This window comes from Suricata suricatta, chromosome 6 (genome assembly GCF_006229205.1).
Source record: "Suricata suricatta isolate VVHF042 chromosome 6, meerkat_22Aug2017_6uvM2_HiC, whole genome shotgun sequence".
Classification (NCBI taxonomy): domain Eukaryota; kingdom Metazoa; phylum Chordata; class Mammalia; order Carnivora; family Herpestidae; genus Suricata; species Suricata suricatta.
The window spans coordinates 83,939,724-83,962,716 of NC_043705.1; the positions used below are offsets into that span (position 1 = coordinate 83,939,724).

Here is a 22,993-nt window from a genome sequence, read left to right on the forward strand (position 1 = left end):
TTTAATCATAGTTCCATAGTATTTAGAGAGCTGGTAAAACTTACTAAAGCCACACAGCATAAATGTGTACATGAGCTTGCTCTTCCACAATCTGGTCAAGCCTCAAGCATGAATCATTCACCAAGGCATTGAACACAGAAAGCATGGCACAGCCATTTCATTGTTCTTATTTTCTCTTGGATAAATCTTAACTTTATAAAAAGGTAGGAGACTGGTTAAGGCTGACCTTTTTTTCATGTTCTCTTTCTGGGTCCCAGTATCTGAACTGGAAAGACATCTCCATTGAAAGGAAAAGAAAGTAATTTTTAAGTATATTTAGTGTAAGAATGCAGACAGGATGGAATCAATTAATGGGACTAGGATATAAAGAGCCACCAAAAACTATGACATAAGATTATCTTAACTGTAAGTAAGTTAAAAGGGAGCTGACTCAATCCTTGATCTAGCACAGAAAAAGGTGTTCCATGATCCTCTACCATCCTCTGCAAAAGATGCTGTCTTTGTAGTCTTAAATTTTAATAAGTACCCTCCTGGTCATCTTTTAAAAGTCCAAGACTGTGGTACATGTCAGCTTCCAGTTAAGAGCTTTCACAATTTCTTTCCTCTTAAAAAAATACTCACTGGTAAGAATTATTAACAATAGTTGACTTTGGATGGGTGTATATTAGAAAGCACAGTCACCTAACACTATTTTATATTTGTCTTTAATACAAACCCCAAAAAACCCTTATGAAACAAATAAAAAGGCATGAAAACAGGTTTTAATTCACCAGAGCCCACTACTGAAACATTACAATGCTCTCTTTCCAGTTTTTCCTATCATAATTTTACTACTTTTGCAATCAGAAGGAAAATATTTTAAATCTTCATTTAAGTACAAACTGAATTTTTATCTGTATGACATCCTGCATGAGGAAAGAACACTGGGGACCTTGTCTTAGCTCTGGTGCTAAGCTATTCATTTGACCTTCACGAAGCAAGTTAACCTCTCTGGGATGCCTAACAAATGTGGAAGTAGATAATTTCAAGTATAAAGGGTCTTTCCTTCCTACTCAAACAATCTACAATTATGAGACATGAGTTTTCAAAACTTTCCACAGGTCATCTAGACCAATGACTGTGGTAGCCTGGTTTTTAGATCTCTCTTGAATTCCCATGTGAAAATGGAGGGCCTACACAGCACAACTAAAGCGTGGAGGCAAGGTAACCTCTTGAATAACAAAATGCAAGCAGGTAAAGACATCCTGGAAGATTATCTGAGTCGGCAAAAGCAGAGGAAAGCAACAAGGTTGGTGGATTTGAGAACTGGAAAACCCCAAAATAATCAATAAGTATACACAGGAAAGTGAGGAAGGCCAATTAGAGAACAGCAGCTAATATTAGGAGAGGTTTTGTCTGAGCCAAGAGTAAATGAGGAAGGGGTCCACAGTAAGATCTGAAAGAGCTAAAGCAGCTAGTCCCTGAGAACTTATAAGATTGTCCCCAGGACTTGCTTCTAGGTGGAGAAACTGCTGACAGTGGGATCAGGACTGAACAGGATGGGTTGCCTGGGTGGCTCAGTCAGTCGAGCATCTGACCCTTGATTTCAGATCAGGTCATGATCTCACGGTACTCAGGACTGAGCCCCATGTTGGGCTATGTGCTGACAATGCAGAGCCTGCCTAGGATTCTCTCTGTCCCTCTCTCTTTCTCTCTCCCTCCTCTCAAAATAAATAAGTAAACTTTAAAAAAAGAAAAAAAAAAGGGACTGATCAGGATGAGATAACAGACAAAAGAAGGAATAGATCCAAATAGAAGTAGGTGAGGGGAAAAGAACTAGGCAGTATCAGAAAGCAGGTTGCCATATTTTTGACAAAATGAGAACAGAAGACTAAGCTCTATAAACTTATAAAGCCACCTTAAACCCTGCCTTCTAGAAGTTTAAGGAAAGTATTTTTCACATAAAAATGAAAAATGGAAAAGTACTGAGGTCAAATGCCATATGAAGTTATATGAAGGAAGGAAAAAAAAGAGTGAATAATATCCCTATATACCTCATATATATATATATATATATATATATATATATATATATATATATATGCCACAAAAACAGAACATCTCTCCCCACCCCCACAAAAAGCCCCAAACAATAGCTACTATTTCAAAATAAGCCAAAAGACTTGAAGAAAATAAAATGACAGAAGGCAGGAAAGAATGTAATTCAAAATTAGAAAAACTCAGAAAGTAAAAGAACATAGGCAACAGTTAGAAATAAATAAAAATGCATTTCAGGAATAAAGACTAAACTAGAAGGCACGCTAAAGAAAATAAACACAACATATAATGCCCCAGTATTAGATGGATAACAGGAAAAAACAAGTAAAAAGGGAGAGACAGGATGTGGATAATGAGATACTGAATGAAAACAGGCAAAAATGACCTAACATACAAATAATAAGCATCCTTGAAAACAAAAAATCAAAGAAAACAGAATATTTAACTCTATAATTTTTTAAAACTTCCCTGACATTAGAAGATTAAAAGATATAATCAAAAGAATGCACAGCAAACCTGAGAATATCAAACCAGGATGACTAAGATTAAGAGTTACTCCGATAGGAGGGCTTATGGACGGCTAAGTTGGTGGAGCGTGTGACTCTTGATCTCACAGTTGTGAGTTTCAGCCCCACGCTCTGTGTAGAAATTACTTAAAATCTTAAAGAAAAGATACTCTGGTAAAAGTACTGGATTTAAAAAAAAATAAAGAAAAAACGTGCCATGGATGTATAGAGTAAGTGTCTTGTGAGGCAAAGAAAGTTGTAATATCAGACTTTGAGGGCAACACTCTGTGTTGAATAAAAGTATGTGGAAACATAGTCAAGTAAGGAAAAGATGGGCCAAAGGTTTTACACCCAGCAGAAATGTCTTTCGAACACAAAGGGCACACATGCACTGTCATTAATGAGCAAGAACTTGGTGAAGATTATTCCCGAGCCCTCCCTGAGGAATCTACTAGAAAATAAGCTTCAGGCAATAAACAGAGGCACACTGACATAAGGACCATAGTAAACATTAAATATATGTTTACTTGTAGAAGACTAGATGAGGACTGGAAGGGAAGAATATGAATTGCGATGGCCATATGGTCAGGCAGGGTGGACAGAGGACAATTGCAAGTAACTGGTGAACTGAAGACAACATAACGTAACCACACACAAAAAAAAATTAAATTCTTCTCAGGAACTCTATTTGTTATGGTGGTAGTAATATTATTCTGAGACCATATATACTATGGAATGAAGCAAGAAAGCAATTATTGAATATTCTAATCCAATCATCCTCTATAACCTTAAGAACCAGGAATCTTGGCATGAAAGGAAGGAGATACAGATAAAACATACAAGAAGCTAAGTAAAAAGTGACTTGTAGTCTGAATTTAAATTGGAGATATTAGTAAGAGCTCCTAAGGTATTTTATCTTAAAATTTACATGTGTATATATATATATATATATATATATATATATGGAGATGAATAAAAAATTCCCTGGCTGTGTCTAATAAAAGAAGCCTGAAAACAATGACCAACCTAGAAGCAATAGCACCCTTAGCACCCAGACTGTGGTAATGAAATACCACTTTCTGCACAGAGAAACGAGAGCTACTCGGGGAATGGTCACTACCAGATTTGGGACCAAAAAATGTACTAGATGAGTCTGGAATAACTACTAGGTTCATCTCAAAATGCTCAAAGCCAACACGAAGACATTCATACTGGCCAAAGATAATATAATTTGAGTTTCTGTAAGGAAAATAATTACACTAGAATAAAACACACATATGTTTAACTCTACAATTTCATAGTATTTTTAAAAATTACTGGGTAATTCCAAAGGATTATAGATAATTAATGATCTTGAAAAATGTTAATAGAAAAATGCGGTATTCTGCTTTTCCTCTATGAACCATGGTTTCAACAAATCAAGGATAATGGGACATGTCTCTATAAAAGCATTCCAATTAATGGCAAATGGCAGAACTAAAATATCATGATTTTTAAGTTCTAAAAAATCAATGAATCAAATGGACATAGGCATTGAGTATCAATGGCTGCTAACTAACATCACAGAAAATGAGACAGACAAACATTATGTGCCTCCCAGTGGAAAAAAGTACTCTCTTCAGTCTTGCCAAAGGGACCGGACATGAACTTGATTGAGCCTCTGAGCTACCTCCCATATCACCTTGCAGGAATGTGGTAAACTCGTACTAGGAGTGTGTTATCAGTAACATCCAGACTGTAGGAAACTCTACAGGTCAAATGGCCAAGTTTCTAACAGATTAATTGAAAAACAATAGCAGAAAAACCTATAAATTAAGATATTCAAAGGAAACCTATAGCTTTTGAATGAGCAAGACTAAACTCTGCTGGCTAGGGACATATAACTTCAGTGGTAAAGTGTAAAGAAACAGGAACTATAACTATAAAAGTCATGGTGGCAGTCACCTTGGTGGGAGGGAGAGTGTGACTGGGATGGGACACAAGGAGGGATGCCTAGCAAGTTCTGTTTTTCTATTTTTTCTTAATGTTTATTTATTGTGAGAGAGAGCATGTATGCATACATGCACAAGTCCGGGAGGGGCACAGAGAGGGGGAAAAAGAGAATCCCAAGCCGGTTCTCCCTTGTCAGCACAGAGCCCAATGCTGGGCTCAAACCCACGAACCATGAGATCATGACCTGAGCCGAAATCAAGAGTCAGATGCTTAATTGACTGAGCCCCTCTGTATTTTACCTTAAAATAAAAAATACAAACGATTTTAAAAACTTTCCAGATCCCTTACCTGTGCCTTGGCCAATTTCTTTTCCAGAAGGTCTCGTTCTCGTTCTGTTTGCTGCAGACGTTTATTAAGCTCCACTATATCTCCCTTGAGTGATGCCAGGGCTGCCAAGTGAAGCTGGGGCAACAGAAAGAAAGGAGCACAAGGTTAGATCCTTTGGCAGAAACTCATTCCTTCCCTTCATTGCCTGTAATTAGTGTGATCATATTAAAAAATTCATCATCTCCAATGGGTGCTATTAAATCAGGTGTCTTCCAGGCAAGCCGGGCTATCCCGTCACCCTAAGAGAAGATTTACGTGTGGGCAGCAGGACCTAGTTTTGGTGATCAAATCAGGACAGAGAGCAAAGCTTCTCACTCTCAGGGCTTTCACTGAGTTACTCAGCAAGGATGAGATTAAGAGCTGGTATGGGGTCGCCTGATTCTCAACCTGAGCAACAAGGAAAAGGGAGAACCAAATTAGCTTTTACCTTTGGAAAATATGAAAGGTAAACAGGACAACTCAAACACCCATATTGCTGCATGTACAGACAGATCACGGGGCTGAGTATTAAGAAAAACTGGGAGAGGTCTTTTTTTTTTTTTTCCCCAGATGGTCTCCTCTTAAAGTGGTCCTTGCCAGACTATCTTTCCTCAATGTCCCCCACGCAGACGACACTGACCAGATGCCGCTTCTGGGCAAGCAGGCCCTCTCACAGGAGCAGAACCAGAACACTGATAATGGATGCTAGGGAAAGACAAACCAGGAACCCCTCCAGATCTCGGTCCCCAGCCAACACCCTCAGGTTAACTGGAGCTGCAAGTGATGTTCTTCAGCATAGTAGCAAGGGGTACCACACCGCACTTCTAGGACCTCAATCTGCTCAACATCCAAGCCCTAAACTCCGAGCAGCAGCTGCACCAACAGCTACCACATGTGCCTTTGGCTTAAACAGATCCGTTGAACACACAGATCCCAGAGCCCTTCAACCTTCTTTGCCCTTTGAGTCACTACTTCTCATGGGTCTTCATTGCCAGTTCCAGGGGGAGCTCAGACTGTTCCCCAGCTGAATTCCACACGACATTTGGGTGAGTGGCTACAATCAGAACAAACCTTCCCTCCTTGAAAGATTTTAGTAGCTTCTGCCAAGAGGAAGTTAAAATAAGAAGAGAGCAAATAAACATGATCTTTAAAGATGGACGTGGCACGACAGTACACAGTTCAACTTTGAAGATTTTATTTCCAGGTTTAGAAAATGCTTTTCTGCAACTGCATGTTGGCTGGTAGGTTTGTCGCAGGGTGAGGGGGTGTATGGGACAAGGAAGTACAGGGCAGGGTCTGGGCTACCAAAGCAGTTGTTTACGTTAGCCTAGAACAGCAGTGAATGTGACTTCACTTAATTGCATCAGGGCTGCAAACCCAACAGATCAATAGCTGATTTGAAATTAGGAATGCTTGAAATTTAAAAAAGGAAATGTCAAGCAATCTGGTGGTATTTGCCTTCCCGTGTAGGGCTAGGGCTGCCCAGGAAAAGGTCACTTTGGGTTTCAGATACAAGGTTTTATGTGATGAATTTTCAGCACAAATACCACAGTGTTCCCATTGTACAATCTTTTTGAAGCTGTTCTGCTCCAGGAGGGTAGAGAGGGACTCAAATTCACTCCCTTAGACAGCTGGGTTGGCCCCCTCCACCTCTGAACTGTCAATCTGAGGATCTTCTTTCAGTGTCAGACATTGTGGTCTGTTACACATTCTGTCGAGTCTTGGGAGAGGCTTTACCACCTCTCCTTTGGCGAGAAAGATAAAATACATGATGAGCTGAAATGTTCTTTAAGAAATACAGGAGTGGAAACAAAGATCCCAACTGTATACGCCTAGACATGCCTCCTGTCTCCCTCATCTCCCTCCTACTTCTGGGGGAAGGACAACCTGAAGGACTTGGGGGAGAATTAGGAGGGAAAAGTTTCACGCTAACTTCATAAACTGGGCCATCATAGCACATGGCAGAGAGGGCCAGGATTGGTCATCCCTACGGGAGAGAGCACCCAGCTTGGAGCAGGTAACACCTCTGGGCCTATCAGCTCTCCAGATTGCCTGGAAGAGCCACACGATATGCATGTGGGCCAAGTCTCTTTGCTTTCCTGGGTAGAAAATGCCTGTCTCGGAAATGAGAGAAGACCAGTTGGTCTTCACCTTTTGGGTTACAAATTCCTTAGGAATGTGATGGACTCGACTCTTAGAGAGAAGTATAAATTTGGGGTTGATGCAGGTATTGCACCTACTTATGATGATGACACATTCTGGAATCTCTCCATGAACTCCATATTACGAAACCACAGAGGCCACATAAGTTTTGTAGACTCTCTCATGGGTCATAATCATAGTTGTTTGAGTGGGAAAAGGGCCCTGGGTACTTGACATCTCCCATTCCACACTTGCCGGCGAGGACCTAAAACCCAGAGATTAACTTGCTCACTCCAAATCCCATGGGTAACTCAGCAGTAGCACCAAGGCCACCAGTGCCCTTTCCCTGCTCTATGATGTTGTATGTGACAGTCATTTTCAATTTTTTATGTGGATGAAAACCTTACTTAAAATATTTCTCTCTGAAGGGGCACCTGGGTCGCTCAGTTGATTAAGTGCTGACTTCGGCTCAGGTCATGATCCCGCAATTCGTGGGTTCAAGCCCTGCATCAGGGTCTGTGCTGATGGCTCAGAGCCTGAAGCCTGTTTCGGATTCTGTGTCTGCCTCTCTCTCTCTCTCTCTCACTGCTCCTCTCCCATTGTGTTCTGTTTCTCTCTGTGTCTCAAAAATAAATAAATGTTATAAAAAATATTTCCCTCTGAATATAAAAGAAAAATCTAACAGAAATATAAATATTCTAACATTTTAGTGGTGGACTCCGGTGGTTTCCAACTTCTGGGGGGATATTTTTAATAAGATTCTTTTTTTTTAAAGTTTTTGCTGAATAAGTTTTTAACATCTTAAAATTTTTATCTGTATTATTTTTTAATTTTTTTAATGTTTATTTTGGAGAGAGAGAGCAAATGCGTGCAGGCACACAGACAAGGGAGGGGCAGAGAGAGGGGGGGACAGAGGATCTGAAGCCAGATTCATCCTCACAGCAGAGAGCCTGATGTGGGACTCAAACTTACAAACTCTGAGATCATGACCTAAGCCAGATCAGTCACTCAGCCAACTGACCCACCAGGTGCCCCAAGTGTTTTGTTTTTTTTTTTAAAGAGGCTTTTGTATTAAAGAAACAGAAGAGTTGTGACTATATATTCTGCATGTGATGTCTGTAGCATAAAAACTGTGATGGCTTCTTTTTCTTCCTGGCTGCATCTGCTTTCCCAATCCACCTGCTCTTCTGCTAGAAGATAAAACTTAAAAACAACAAAAAAGTAGAATATATACATGTTCCCTGATGTACGCATGTTCCCTAATGTTGCTGACAGTTACTGGGCGGACACTAACTACAGAGCAGGGAGGTAGAGTGGGCAAAGCAGACAAGTCACAAGATGCGTTGCTCAGAATCGGGCTGCCGGCACTCTCTTACTGCCTGATGACTGAGTGCGAGGAACGCTAAGTTGTCACCACAAGAAGATTCCCTCCCACCCCCATGAATAACTCAGTAATCAACAGCTACTTTGACCTCCCTTCTTTTTGGGTTTTGCTTCCCTTCATTCTGGCAGACCTTCTGTATCCCTGCAAATTCAAAGGCTAGAGAGTTTAAGAGCACAGCTACAAGTATTATGACACAATCTATGTCCTGCCAAAGGAGGTGTTAAAAAACAAGAAGTGGAGAGGTCTTTTGGGGTGATTTTTTTTTTTTAAGGCTCAAAGCCCAACACAGGGCTTCAACTCACCACCCTGAGATCAAAGCTGGATATTTAACCAACAGAGCCACTCAGGCACATCTTTCTGGCTAATTTTTAAAAGAAGTAACAGTGGGTTTTAATTCTAGAAAGATAAATTTAACAAAGTAACCAAAATTGTTAAATATCTATAATAGAAAAATTACATATATACTTATCTTCTGGTTTTGGAAATGCCTACATTGACTGAGAGCTTCAGACATATGACACATAAAGTAGCATTAAAAGAACATGTTTCACTAACCGAAGGGAAATATGTATACATATACACACACACACACACACACACACACACACATATATATATATATATGTATATATATATATATAAATATATAACACATTGTGTGTGTGTGTGTGTATATATATACATATATATATAATGTTCAGAGTCTGTGTTAGTGTCCTCCCCAACTCATTCTCCTCTTCATACTCAGGAACAAGACCCCAATTTTTGGCTGGTCATGTTCATTCAGCTGAAACATCCCAATTGCCAGCCTCCCTTGCATTGAGCTGGGAGTAGTCCTACCACGCATTCATGGCCAACGAGACGTAAGGAGAAATATTCTGTGGGAACTCTAGGAAAATCTGAGAGAAGTCATACCCTTTTTTCTTCCTCCCTCCTTGCTGCTGGGGGTCCATTAATGTGGTAGATGGAGCCCTAGCAGCCACCCTCCTCTTTAAAGGTGAAGCCTACACTCCAGGGGGCCAAAAGTTGCTCCTACCGCCTTTGGACTGCTGACTTCTGTTGTATAGGCCACTTACTATGCTCAAGTATTCTGGTAAATGAAGTAGATCTAATCCTAATTTATAAAGAATCAGATAAGCCTGGAGTCAAATGTCATGTGTGCCACTTGTAGGTGGACAAACTTTAGAAAGCTTATTTTATTGCTTTGTTATAAGGTTGCCACAGACACACATGAGAGAGCATCTGTAGAGTAACTTGCACAGGGGCGCCTGGGTGGCTCAGTTGGTTGAGCCTCTGGCTCTTGATTTTGGCTCAGGTTGTGATCTCACAGTTCATGAGACTGAGCCCATGTTGAACACTGTGTTGACAGGATGGAGCCTGCTTGGGATTCTCTCTCTCTCCCTCTCTTTCAGTCCCTCCTCTGCTGTCTCTCTCTTTCTCAAAATAAATACATAACCTTAAAAAAAAAATAACGCACACAATGTGACTGAAATCAGGTAAGCATTCAACAAAGGCACATTCCCCTTTCCCAGCCAAGTTTTTAAGTCAACAAGCTTCCCAGACTAAGCTCCACCAAAGGTAGTGAGCGGGACGTCCAGGTGAGAGAGTAAGCTGGTCTGGTCATGGAGCAGCTTGCCTCCACGTGGGTATCAGCAAAGGACTGAGAGACCATGGCTGCTTTGTCAGATTCTGCTGAAGTCCTAAGGTTTATCTTAAGGAATTGACTGCCAAGGCTCCTAAATCTCTTGTGAAATTTTTACCCGAGGCCTAAGCAAGGTGGGGATGGGACTCTGACACTTCCTAAACAAATGTGGGTCTAGTGCACGAAGGATATAAATCCACACTGACCTCATCGTTCTGGAGATGTGAGGCACTAAGTCCCCAGGCTGCTCTGAGACCCGCCTCACATTCAGTTTACAGTGTGTATCCAGATGAAACTAAGCCACCTGGAAATTTGACTGCAAGGTAACTGTCAAAATGGTTGTTATTTTTGGCTGAAACATTACTTCACTAACATTTCATTGTTCAACTAGCTCTAAGAACAGGCTTGCTTAGCCTTGGACAGACGCCAGGGGCCTAGGTGACAAGTCCGCAGTGCCTTTGTGACAGCCTCTCCTGGTGGTACCCCCTGGGCTACGTGAATAGATACTTCTCCTGTTACACATCAGCCGTGTGACAAAGGGCTTCTTCACATTTCTTAAGATGCCCTTTTAAGCCAGCAGCCCAGTGACTCAAAGGAGTCCCCAGGAGCATCACTGGGTATTTACAATGTAAGGTGCTTCTCCATCTGGCAACAGCAACAAGCATGTCCCCACGCTGTCCAGTTTGCACAGCACTCTCCACCTTTGCCATCACACTCCAGCTGCTTGGCCTACAGGGAAGCCAGGATTCCCCGTTTGCTGAGGGACGAGTACTTTCCCCGAAGTCCACATTTGGTGAAGGGGATCCAGAGCCTGAATCTAGGCTGCCAAATTCTACATCTGCCATTTTAACCCATCTTTCCGGGATTCTGGTCTACTCTTTAACAACACTGTATTCAAAGGGGCCAAAATCTTCCACAGTCACACCTGAGACAGAGGAATGAATTCATTTCCAGAATCTACATCCAGATGCAGGCACCGTGGAGCACTACTGGTGCCATGGCTCAGGTGGCCTTCCCTGCAGTGGTGGGAGGTAAACTCAGCCAGGGAGAACTGTGCCTGTTCTTTTTCTTTCTTCCTTGCTCTGGCTACCCGAGGTGTTCCTGTAAGTCATTCCCTACCAAGGTACCTCTATTTCCTTTCTGCTACGTGATGATGGGGTTGCCATTCTGTCCTAATTGAGCTACCTGCCTTCCAAATACAAAGCATACCCAGTTTTTGCTCAGGTTTGAGTGATGACGACAGGTAGTACCAACTTCTTTCACCTAGTGAACTGTTTTCTTTATTAAAGAGGAAGAAACCAGCACAACTAAACATTACTGAACATACACACTCTTGACAAGTTTTGCTGTTTTCTACACATTACCCAACTGAATCCGCTGCAGAGTCCCACAGAAGAAAGGGCGGGGTCAAAACGTCAACGCCAATCTTTAGGAATATTTTGAGAATTCTATCTTGAGAACTGCCGCTTGGGCTAAGAGCGTTTCATGCAGTATCTCATTTAATCCTTGCCACAATGTTGGGAGACAAGTATTATTACCTCCTGACAAATGAGGAAACCCAGGCAGGGAGTAGGGCAGGAAATCAACCAAGGGCATAAAGCTGATAAAAAGTGGAAGAGAGGCTAATGCACAGGCATTCAGTGCTCTAACCTCTGCTACGGGCCTCGGTGGCACTTCCAAATCATTATGTCACTGTTCAGCCTTGCTCATGGGATGCGTATGCTTATGTCTGTGTGTGTGCATGTATGTGGGTGGGTGTATGCGAGGTCAGAGGTCAAATGTATGCATTGGCAGGGCAGGGACTCAGGGAGAAGCAGGATCAGGATCTCCGGGGACGGGAGGAACAGGGGGAGGTGGCAGGTCAAGCCCCTGAGCAGCAGTGGTGACATTTGGGGCTGGGTGGTCAGCTGAGCTCCATGTGACTTTCGGGGAATCACTTTAACTTCCTGTGCTTTTTCATCTTCCTGAGAAGGGCTTGTACCAGATGGTCTCTAAGATTCTTCTGGTTTTACACCTCTAAGCACGTATTCCTGGCACATTCACCTGCCCAGGCCCCATGCTGAGTTCAGCACTCGGGGCTTTGCGTACTTTATTTGCCCACTAGTCCCAGAAACAATCTGCTGAAGCTGACCATATAAGAAGCTTCAGTATACATAGAATTGATCAGCAAAGATTGTTCTCCTAGAAACTGACAGAGCACACAGAATCACACCATCTTCCCGCTGGTGAGGGAAATAGAGACTATCTAGTCTAATTCCCTCACTGTAAAGAAATGAAACAGACCCAGAGAAACAAGGCTCATCAAATCCACATTTCCTCTTTCCCACTCTCCCATATGGCAATCCAGGAGCTCCCGGGTAGTGAAGAAGTGTGTGTATCCCAGCCCTGTCCTTGGAAATATCAGGAGACATCTGCACACGAGAAAGCAGCCTCACACAGCTTCCACTCAAGACTCCCCACATCCCGGGGGCTCTAATTCAGATATACAAAGAACAAAATCCCTGGCAAAAGGGTAATGTTCCCTCCCAGATGGACATACTCAGGCCTGTTCAGTGGCTTCCAGGACTGGAACATTCCGATTTATTGCTAGAACTCCAGCTAGGGGCGCCTGCTGTGTAGTAACTTCAAAAAAGGTTGCTCGTGGCCTTGAAACTCAAAACTCATTAAATATCATCTATGATATTGCTCACTGCATGCAAATCACTTTTTGCTGCCCTATATCAACTGACAAAGCATCAGCTTTTTGTTTTTCATTTTACCTGATACTTTCACCGAGAGAGATCAGTGGCCCAGGTTACTTTTTGAACCTCTGTTGAAATTCAGTTGTTGAAAAGAGTGTTTAGGTCCTCTTCAACACTAGCATGAGAGTATTATTCATAGAAGAAAAATTGACCCCATCCAAAGGTGCTTGACACAGGTGATGGTGCCAAATCACAAAGCAAGGCCCAGGAACTAACTGTGAGGGCGGCCCTACCTAAAGCCGCTCTTTCTTGGTCTTAAATGGTCATGGAGATGGCTCTCAAAAAGGGGAGATGTCCAAGATTGGGCATCCCAGCTTTGAAGAAATCCTCCATCCTACTTCATCCACGAACTACGCTTCTGTAAAAATATATCACATCATAACCAACACGTGGGAACTTACTATGTGCTAGTTGCTACACTAAGCATGGAGGAGGCACTTTCTCCATCATTCTTCACACTGCCTTATGAGTATGCTTTGCTGTTAGCCCCATTTGAAAGAGGTCAAAATTGAGACTTAGAAGTTCAGCATCTTGTCAAACTAGAAAGTGGCAGGGCTAGAATGAAAGCCCAGGTCTGTCTAATCCCAGAGGCTCACGACTGCCAGGCCTCTTGACTTGCAACAGACTATCCTAGCCCTTCTGAGATCCTCCCAGACGCCCACGAAAACTGTTGAGAAGATAAAGTCTCAGACAGAGGGTTCCTTTTATAAGAGGGGAAAGCAGAATTGCAAAATTAGCATGGGCAAAAGGACATCAATTCTTTAAAACTTCCAACACTGAGAAATAGAAGGCCATTCAGCTGATATCAGACCCAGGAAGTTATCAGAGGTAAATTAATCTCCACCTATTTCCACACCCTACAAGGCAAAGAGGAAAACAGTGCAGTGTAGGTGAAAAGCTAAATAAACAGAACATGGGAGAAAAGGTTACTTTAACTGATCTTCGAAAATAAGAAAGTTGAGCTCCCTTCTTTTAACTTCGTTATTGTGGTGTGTGCAGTCAACTGTTCCTCACTGTGTATTCTCACCACTTTCAGGATCCAGCGATCCTGGCCAAGAAATAAAAGCAGAATCACCCCCCCCCCCCCACAGCCATTCCCTTGTGCGTGTAGATGAAAACTGGTGATAAAATCAGGTAGAGCTCCAGGAGGCGGCACTGGAGAAAAACCAAACTGGACTATAAGGAATCACAATGAGATGGTGCACAGATTCATGCTCTATTAGGCTCACCTTCCCATAGCTACACTCTTTTAGTATCATTAAGACCTGAGCAATTGGACACTTTTACTGGAAAAAATGATTTTTCTGTTCCTGTGCTTCTGCACTGGTGGGTTGGTTCAGTAATGGGTGAAACCTTTTGTTTGGGGGGCGGGGGAGAGATAAATTTAAAAAATCTATTAAGATTTAAATTTACTAAATTTAAAAAACTTAATAGATTTTTAAAAATTTACTATACAAATATTATAGTACAATAGTTGCCAGTCAACGTAAGTCACTACTTTCTGCTAACAAATTCTTACTTTTTCTAGCATTATTTTATTTTCACGGAAAACCAAAATTACATGTATATACAAAGATTTGGAAAGAAAAACAGACAAAATACAGGCACTGCAATAAACTGGGAGCACCCACTTACATTTCAAGGTGTGTTGCATCTTAATGACACATCGTGAAGGAGATGAAGGTGTAACAATTAAATCCTGCTAATCAGAGGACATGAAGATTTCAAGCGTGCACTAAATACTGATGTGATCCGTGAGGCAGAAATTCCCACAGAGAACTCTATGAACAGGAGTAAAAGAGTTCCCTGATAAGGCCTGCATTGTTCATAAATTTTTATACTAATCCAATTTAGCAGGTATTGAATTCCCCATTCTAGGGAAACCAAGTACCTTTAACAGTGAAACAGTCAATAAACTCTGCAGATCAGCAAAGGACAAGGTATGTTTATAGCAATAGTTGAACTGCTTTGGAAGGACCCTGTTCTTTACTGGATTGAGGACAGTGTTTTTTCTTTGGGAAAACTACTGAAGATTTAGATTTGTGTATATATATATATGCAGATAACATACTTATACATATAATATTAACACACCCATATATACATAGAAGTTGATATGTATACAAGACTCGAGGCATGTGCTTTCAGACTTTTCACTAAAGCACAGGAGACAGCTAAGATATTGACTACTGAAATATCCAATACAGTCATTTTTAAATGCATCCCTTACTATTAAATTTACTGAGGGGCACCTGGGTAGCTCAGTTAAGTGTCTGACTTCAGCTCAGGTCATGATCTCAGTTTGTGGGTTCAAGCCCCGCGTTGGGCTCTGTGCTGACAGCTCAGAGTGTGGAGCCTGCTTCAGATTCTGGGTCTCTGTCTCTCTCTGTCCCTCCCCCACTTGCATTCTCTCTCTCTTAAACATTTTTAAAAGTTTTTAAAAATACTTTAATATGTACTATATTTAAGAAAATCCCTTTAAAATATTTGATGCCATAAACTAGTTCCCATTTCAGTGAAAGCACAGGCAAGAGAAGACAGACTTCTCCCTCCTCACCACAGGCTGCTGACTGATGGGCCATTTTACACTCACTGTTACATCTAATCCGAAGCACCAGGAGAGCAGGAGACACACATTTCAAATCTGCTCAAATGTTCTCTCCCATCAGGGGTCCTGCTGATTGTTCAGAGAACAGTGCGTTCAGCTACAGAGAAAAGGTCTGAATCCTCTCTCCTTTCCAAATCACCTCACCCAGCCAATACCAGCCCCAACCAGGATTATCCTGTTCCCTGAAAAGGAAGAAAATAGGAGAAGGAGAAGAGGGAAGAGAAAATGATGGAAAAAAAAAAAATACCCTTTCATGATTAAACACAAGGCTTTATCACAAACAAAAACAGACAAAAACCTGAGTACCAGTTCAGCTTTGGGTAAATTTTCCAAGCCTCAGTTCATTACTCTGTAAAATGGAAACCATATCCAACCATAGAGAGTTGTAAAGATGAACATACTAGAAGTCAATCACTTAACCACAGTGTGGCCTGGCCGAAGGTGAGCCACAATGACCATTACCATCTTCATTATCATGCCACGCATTGAGCTTGCTAAGAAAGGTTTAAGATAAAATTGAGCTTTGAGAACAGTGATGGTTACTATCCTACCTTTTTGTTTTCACAAACCCTGATTAAGCAATCAGAATGACTCATCACACTGAGGCCTAGAACACATTAATCACAGTAATCTACACTTTGATTTCCGCTTGTGCAACTGAATCCGCTGCTCCTGCACTGAGCAGGTCCTGCAGAAAAGCTGCAAACACATTAATCCTCAGCAGCCTAGAAACTGGGCTAGCCTCACACCCAGTGTGTTCCTCCGGACTTACGGTCTCCTCATATCACAGGCAAGAGAAGATTAAGAACCAAATGGGATATATACAGTGACCCCAAAGTGAATTTTCATGAAAATACATCTGAATGGTAAAAAGACACAAGTTACTGTGAACAGAAATCTGTTCGTGATGGTAGAAAAACAAAAAAGATTAGGGGAATGAATCACATGATATGTATAAAACACTATGCTGTCAACAAAACAGAGGAAAATACATATATATATATATATATAATTATCAAGATGGTATTTGTTATTTCGCATATGTATGTTCATTCAGGCTGCCTTCCACCTGTCCCCACCAACCACCTGGAACAAGTTTTCCACCCCCCACCCCATATCTACCCTTTTACTCCTATTTTTCATCAATCACACTTATTAGTACCTGACAATGTATCATGTATGTTTTTTGCTGACCCATTTCCCTGCAGGACTATGAGTTCCCAGGAGGCATACAAGTCAATCACTGGGGATATAGCCAATGCACCGGATGAACTAAGCCAGGCCCATGATGGAACTTCAGACAGTATTTATTAAACAGGCACCTTTAGAAAATTGGAAAATTCAGACAGAATTTACATTATCCTTAACCCCACCACCTGGAGATCGCATCACTCACAAATATATGTCAGATATTTTTCTGCATGTAAATATACGTAAAATAGCTTATTTGAAACCTTATGTTTACCATATCAAGCTCTCCAAGTAATTCACTATATTGTTAATATCCCCTCCAAGTCATCAAATCTCTAGAACAATTCTCTATCCCTCCATGGTCCCTCCAGCAGGTCTATGTTCCTTTTGATAAGTACTACCTAGAACCAAGAGCAACACTCCAGATGAATTCTGGCCAGCACACTTCCTATGAACCAGACACCATGCCAATTGCCTTACATGGATTTCACTGAATTCCCACCCAACAAGATAGATTATTACCTCATTCTGTAGATAACAAAACTGAGGCACAGTCAGTTTCTCTAGTACTTGAAACCCCAAACTCCCAAACTGACCTATCCCATTTACCATTACTGCACCTCATCTACCAGGAGTATCCCGAGTCACGCATTCCCAGATCCGGTGATCTGATGTGGGCCAACGGAGAGGATCGGAGTCCTCAAGACTGCAGAGCTGGACGGTGCCCAGCACCAGATGGTTTACAGCAGTGCCGCACAAACTGGAAAAGCCACTAGTACCAGAAGGGAGTTTCGGCAAGATCCCCAGTACTTGCTTTGACTGTGCTCAGCGCTGGAGAGGAGCTACAGGGTAGGAGAAGGGCCAAACAAACCCAAACAGAACCCGTGCATGTAAGGGAGCCTTTAACCCAGATGGGGAGTGCCCCCCACCTGATCTGCCAGTGCTAGCCTGGCCAAGGCCGGTGAGTGTTGCACAATCCCTTGCTAAACCACAAAGATGTCAGGACTGCAGCTCAAAGCTCTGACACAAGCAAGTGAGCCACTAGTATGCCACACTGTGGTTTGCATCCAGCTTGACAGCATTCCTGCTCATTTCCTGTAAGGAGCCCTCAACCTTCAAAGGCACCCTACCCTTGTCCTTTGCCTCTAGAAATCACACTATAGGAATTCCAACAGGTACATCACAGCTTGGCATTATTTTAATAAACAAAGCCTCCTTTTATCCCCCTCTACCTATAAGGAACACATTTCATCACATATGCCTGGATGATTTTATTGGTTTATTCCCCTTTGCTGGCCACTTTATTTCACAGACTAACTCTGAAATGAATAAATTACAGTCAGAGTCATGGCAGAACTCACTGACCACAGGCGGGGAAGTAAGGACAACCTGAGATCCCCTACACCAGGGCCCATCTCTGCCCTTCCGTTTTCCTGGGGCTTCAGGTAGCAAAGCAGCAGAAAGGATAAAGAGGCGGCCACACCAGAGGGCTGCTGAAAGCCACGTTCCTTTGGGCACAGATACTAGGAGTTGTTTCTGACTTTCCTGAAAGAGAGGAGCCCCCAGTGAAGAAGGCACGGTCTCCCAGCCTGTAAGGCGTGGTTTGCAACAAATCCAAACATGCTTCTGGACTTAGCTCAATGACGGGGACAGAGACAACATACCTGGTTGCCTGGAAGGTGGGGAGCTTTGGCACAGGGCCTCCTGAGGGAAGGTATTCTTTTATCACGTATTTTGGATAGGGCATCATTTTCTTCCCATCATACAGGTTCACTGCAAACTACATTCCTCCTGTGCTTATAAGCGATGAACTGCCTATCTTTCCAACCTCAAGAAGTTTGGCCTCATTAAGAGTTCAAACATGCCACAGCCAAACAAGGGGACATCTAACCCTTGACATTCTTGCTACGTTTACTTCCTCCCCACCCCTTACTTACCTCCTTATAGATAGAGCACTAGTAAATGAACAAAAATTCCCTCTAAAACTGCCTTATTTTGTTTCCAGAGAGCAGAAGACGTATTAAAGATTGGTAAGCAGTTTACGAATGCAACATTTCCAATCCAGATAAAAGTGTCAAAGCAAAGCCTAAATCTGGCAGCAACTACAAATACTGCAGTTTCAACAATACAAAACCCAAAATTTACCCCAACTATTAAAGCTTAGCCTCACTGCTAAAGAAGTTGACACTGTCAGTCATGAGGCACAGGACTACATGCAGGGGTGGGAAAAAATGGTGAGCAAGGTTTTGCCTGGCATTTAGATGCAAGCTGCCCTGTGCAGCCACGATTCTGAAATGCTAATTCTAAAACTGTGTTGATGCGAGGATATCATTCTGAGATGGATGAACAGGATTACAAATCCAAAGACACTGTGAAACCATCTTCCCATCAATCTCAATCTAGGGCACCGTTTTATAAAGAACAGTGAGCTTCGTTCTGGGCTCCCAGAAAAATATCACAAAAGTGGAATGGGATCGTTTAGCTCTGAGGCAAGAAGGATGAAGGCAAATTAGTACCAGCTGAGAGGCATAGGATGAGCTCTTCTGTGGAGAGTCACCAGCGTATATACAGCCCGAGATAATGAATTTACATCCTAGCACGAGGATTCGAGTTTGCTCCCAGTCTCTCCTGACACTGAAGCTTGTTACATCTTAGAAGGTGCCACAGTGGCTGTGGAACTCCACTCCCAGAAACCCTTCCAAGAGAGGTGTGGGTTTCAGCTCTCTGGGCTAATGTAGGTGCAGTCCTGCCTGGGAGTTTAGTCTACAGCCTCTTGAAATTTCATTCCAGTCTGATGATTCGCCCGTTTCACACCAGTACATGAGCTGGGGCAAAAAAGGTGAGTCAACACACAGAGCAATTATGGAGGACATTTCTTTTCATGTGGCAAAGAAAAACAGAGGTTATTTCAAGGGAGGCACAGGCAACTCAAAGTAAGCCTTTTGTTTGTTCTCAGGGTTTTTAAATCCCTAGCGATAGCAATTGCTGACAGAACAGCATGTACGGGAACACAGGATTGGAGCGCTTCGTTCCCTTCTGCACTGTGGCCAGAGAACTATGGTATTTACATACCTGCAGGGGCGACAACTACCCACAAAATGACTGCAACAAAACTGGATATTTAAAGTGATTGATATATCAAGGAACAGCTCCCTGCCTCCCGAAATGACAGGGTGAAAAAGGTACAGAGAACTTCCACCTTAAGTGGCACTGGAGGAGGTGGAGTCTCCCGTCATACCTTTAAAACAATCTCTCCTAGGGTAGGCACACCTAATGTGTAGTATCGGTTTGACCTTTCAATTGCCATCTTAAAAGAAACTCAAACTATTCAAAGATTGTCTACTGTCTTAAAACTTTTAAAATTACAAAGTTAACCCACCTGATTCCAGATTTTATATTCTTTTGGGCAACAGATTTATGTTCACAAAGAAAAAGTGGAAACACATCATATCATTTCCTGAGGACACACAGAGCCTGAGAGTGTCCTTGTAAAGCAACGAGGTTAAGCTGACTTTTCTTTAGTCATTTCACATAGCTTGTGCACATTAAACCGTGGACATGTCCCAGCAAGACTATCTGGAGCTTACAGAGTGCAGTACATGCTCACATCAACATGGCAGCTGGGGAGCCTTAAGGAATTGATAACTTAAATGTGGAGTTATTTTGCTGAGTATGTGTTCTTTTTTCCTGATAAATTCCAGATGTTAAGAGTAGCTTCATATCCATTCAGACCAGTGCTTTACATGATCTATTCTTTGGAACCTTCTGAAAAAACATACTTGCGTTTCTTTATCCCACTGCATTTTATAGACAAAAACACTTTTTTATTCATGTACTTAAAAAAAACTTTTAGAAAAGATTAGCCATGCACCAGAAGTTAACTGATTTCCACAGAAATATATTAATAGAGATACAGAATGATAAATCTATGCTATGAAAGATGATAATGTAAAGCAGACCTCTCTTATGGTAAGTTCAAATTCCAGAATATACTATATGGACAAAACTCTTGTGGTTTATGGAATTCTCAGTCTCCAAGTTTGAACAGTGTACAGGCCATAGCAACCCATACTTTTCTGCTGTGTCTGTGGTTTTTTTATTAAGCCCTTTAGTGCCTGGGGGTGGGGAAGAAGAGGACAAACAGACTGGAGGTGAGGAGAGGAGACCAAGGCAGTGACAAAGGACTGAGCAATGCTAATTCCATGTACTGCATTTTATCTCTTAAAGTCTGTAAAGCAAAGATCCCTTGAATTTGGGCTCGACTAGTAACAGTAGCTCAGGCAGGCTTCAGCTCCCATAATACCCCCCAGTTCTCCCGCAGGTGTCTAATAGAAGCAATCAATCCAGACAGAGGCTGTGCTGGCTAGGTAAACAGACAAAGCAAGACCTCTGTGCCTCCCGCTCCCCAAACCGCTGCCCCAGAGTATCCTGAGTCCTTCCAGTATAGGAATTTTGGAATTGTCACCATCCCACATGCCTGCTGGGGAGGAAGAGATACTGATTTGCATTGCTCTTGCTCTTTTGTAGGTAAGAAGGGAAGAGAGAAAAGGGGAAGGAATTCAATCCAAAGTACAGGGGGAAAGGAAAAATGAAGTTGACATGCCATATACAAGGAGGCAGCCATTAATTCTGAAGGAAGCCAAGAAATCCACAAGGAGAAAGGAAAATAAGGAAATAACAATGATGAGAATTAACACTGTAGATAAAAAAAAAAAAAAGTGGGACCTTTGGGGAAAACAAAACAAACCAAGGTTACAGATGCAGAGAACAGACTGGTGTTTGGGGCGGGGGAGGAAACGGGTCGAAAGAAATCAAAAGGTACAAACCTTCAGTTACAAAACAAATTGTCATGGGGATGTAGTACACAGCATGAGGACTGTAGTTAACAAAACTGCACTGCATATTTGAAAGCTGCTAAGAAAGGAGATCTTAAAAGTTCTCACAACAAGAAAAAAAATTCTATAATTATGGGTGATCATGGATGTTAAATTAGACATGGTGCTGATCATTTTGCAACATATACAAATATTGAATCATTACGTTGTATTCCTGAAACTTAACACTATATGTCAATTATACCTCAATTTTTTTAATGGGCTGTTTCAAAGACTTCTTGCAGGACCACTCACTCATTCCTGCACCTAAATGTGCCAAAGCCTTCATCTTGCATCATCTCCTCTAACACTGTCCCCACACCTTGCCAGCCAAGCACAACAAGGAGCATTCATCCTTAGATAATTAGGGGGGGTTGAGTTGTGGACCAAGAAACAGCTCGAGGTTGTTCTCAAAAAATAATTCTCTCATTCAGACCTGGTCAAACTGCTCAGGTGCAGAGCCAAGGGGGTTAATGTTCAAGTTCAGATATTCTGTGCAGGTCACATTCTGGGTGTGGGGAGAAACAAGGGTGGGTTTCTTAAAATGCATCGACTTGCCCCCTTCCCATGACAGATCACCTTTTGAACTGCTGTGGGATGACCTAGGAGAAAAATAGAAAGCTCTGCAGCCAGGCACTCCTGTGTGAGTGTAGGGAACAATCAGAGGGCTGTCTGGAAAACAAAATGCCTCATTTCTTTAATAGTAGCTATTCAAGCAGCAAGAGGCAATTCAGAGACCAGCCAGCAAAGTGCACTGCTCAGGAGATAGGCATAAATGATACGTTTCTATTCTGCCCCGACATTTATGCATTGTCCAACTTCACTTTGGTTAAATAACGTACTTTCTTCTGGGGATGGCAAATGCATGATACCTTGGTTGCAGCTACTGTGACAGATTAGAGGCATCTATCCCACATCTAAACTCCAGTATAAAACTGGAAATTTTAATAAAAAGCACAAAATTTTGTTTCAAAGGTCAAGATCACAGACAGGTCTTGTCTTCATGGAAAGAAATAATTATCGTGGTATCCACATTCTTTTTCTTTTTCTTTCTTTCCTTCCAGCAACTACTTCCTTTGAACGAGGACAAATGGGCCATAGAATGTACCTGGTTCCATTATTTCTTTCATTTTTTTTCCCTCCTCTTCTTCAATGTGATTTCTACCCCACGGCAGAACCATCCTTCTCTTGTAGGATTGGGCAATATGCAATTTTCCACCTCTCAGGCAGGGAGCCACATTCCTGAAAATTTCTGATAAAACACAATCACATGAATGATGGGAAGCTCACTGCTTTTTTTGTGTGTGCCTGTAACGAAAGTATCTCAGGGCCCAATTCCTGTCTACCCCTCCCTGCTCTCCTGTTTCCCTTTTTTTTTTTTTTAATGTTTTTATTTATTTTTGAAAAAGAGAGTTTGAGCAGGAAAAGGTCAGAGAGAGAGGGAGACACAGAATCTGAAGACAGGCTCCAGGCTCTGAGCTAGCTATCAGCACAGAGCCCAACACGGGGCTGGAACCACGAACCATGAGATCATGATCTGAGCCGAAGCCGTACGCTTAACCGACTGAGC

The 22,993-nt window shown here is 42.1% G+C and overlaps 1 protein-coding gene across 1 annotated transcript in view; it reads right to left on the reverse strand.

Moving 5' to 3' along the window:
- Positions 1 to 22,993, reverse strand: part of MCC (MCC regulator of WNT signaling pathway) — a 257,976-nt gene that overhangs the window by 103,381 nt on the left and 131,602 nt on the right. Inside the window, exon 2 of the mRNA XM_029942717.1 lies at positions 4,824 to 4,937. Coding sequence (XP_029798577.1) covers positions 4,824 to 4,937 — 114 coding nt within the window. The remainder of the gene's footprint in view (positions 1 to 4,823; positions 4,938 to 22,993) is intronic.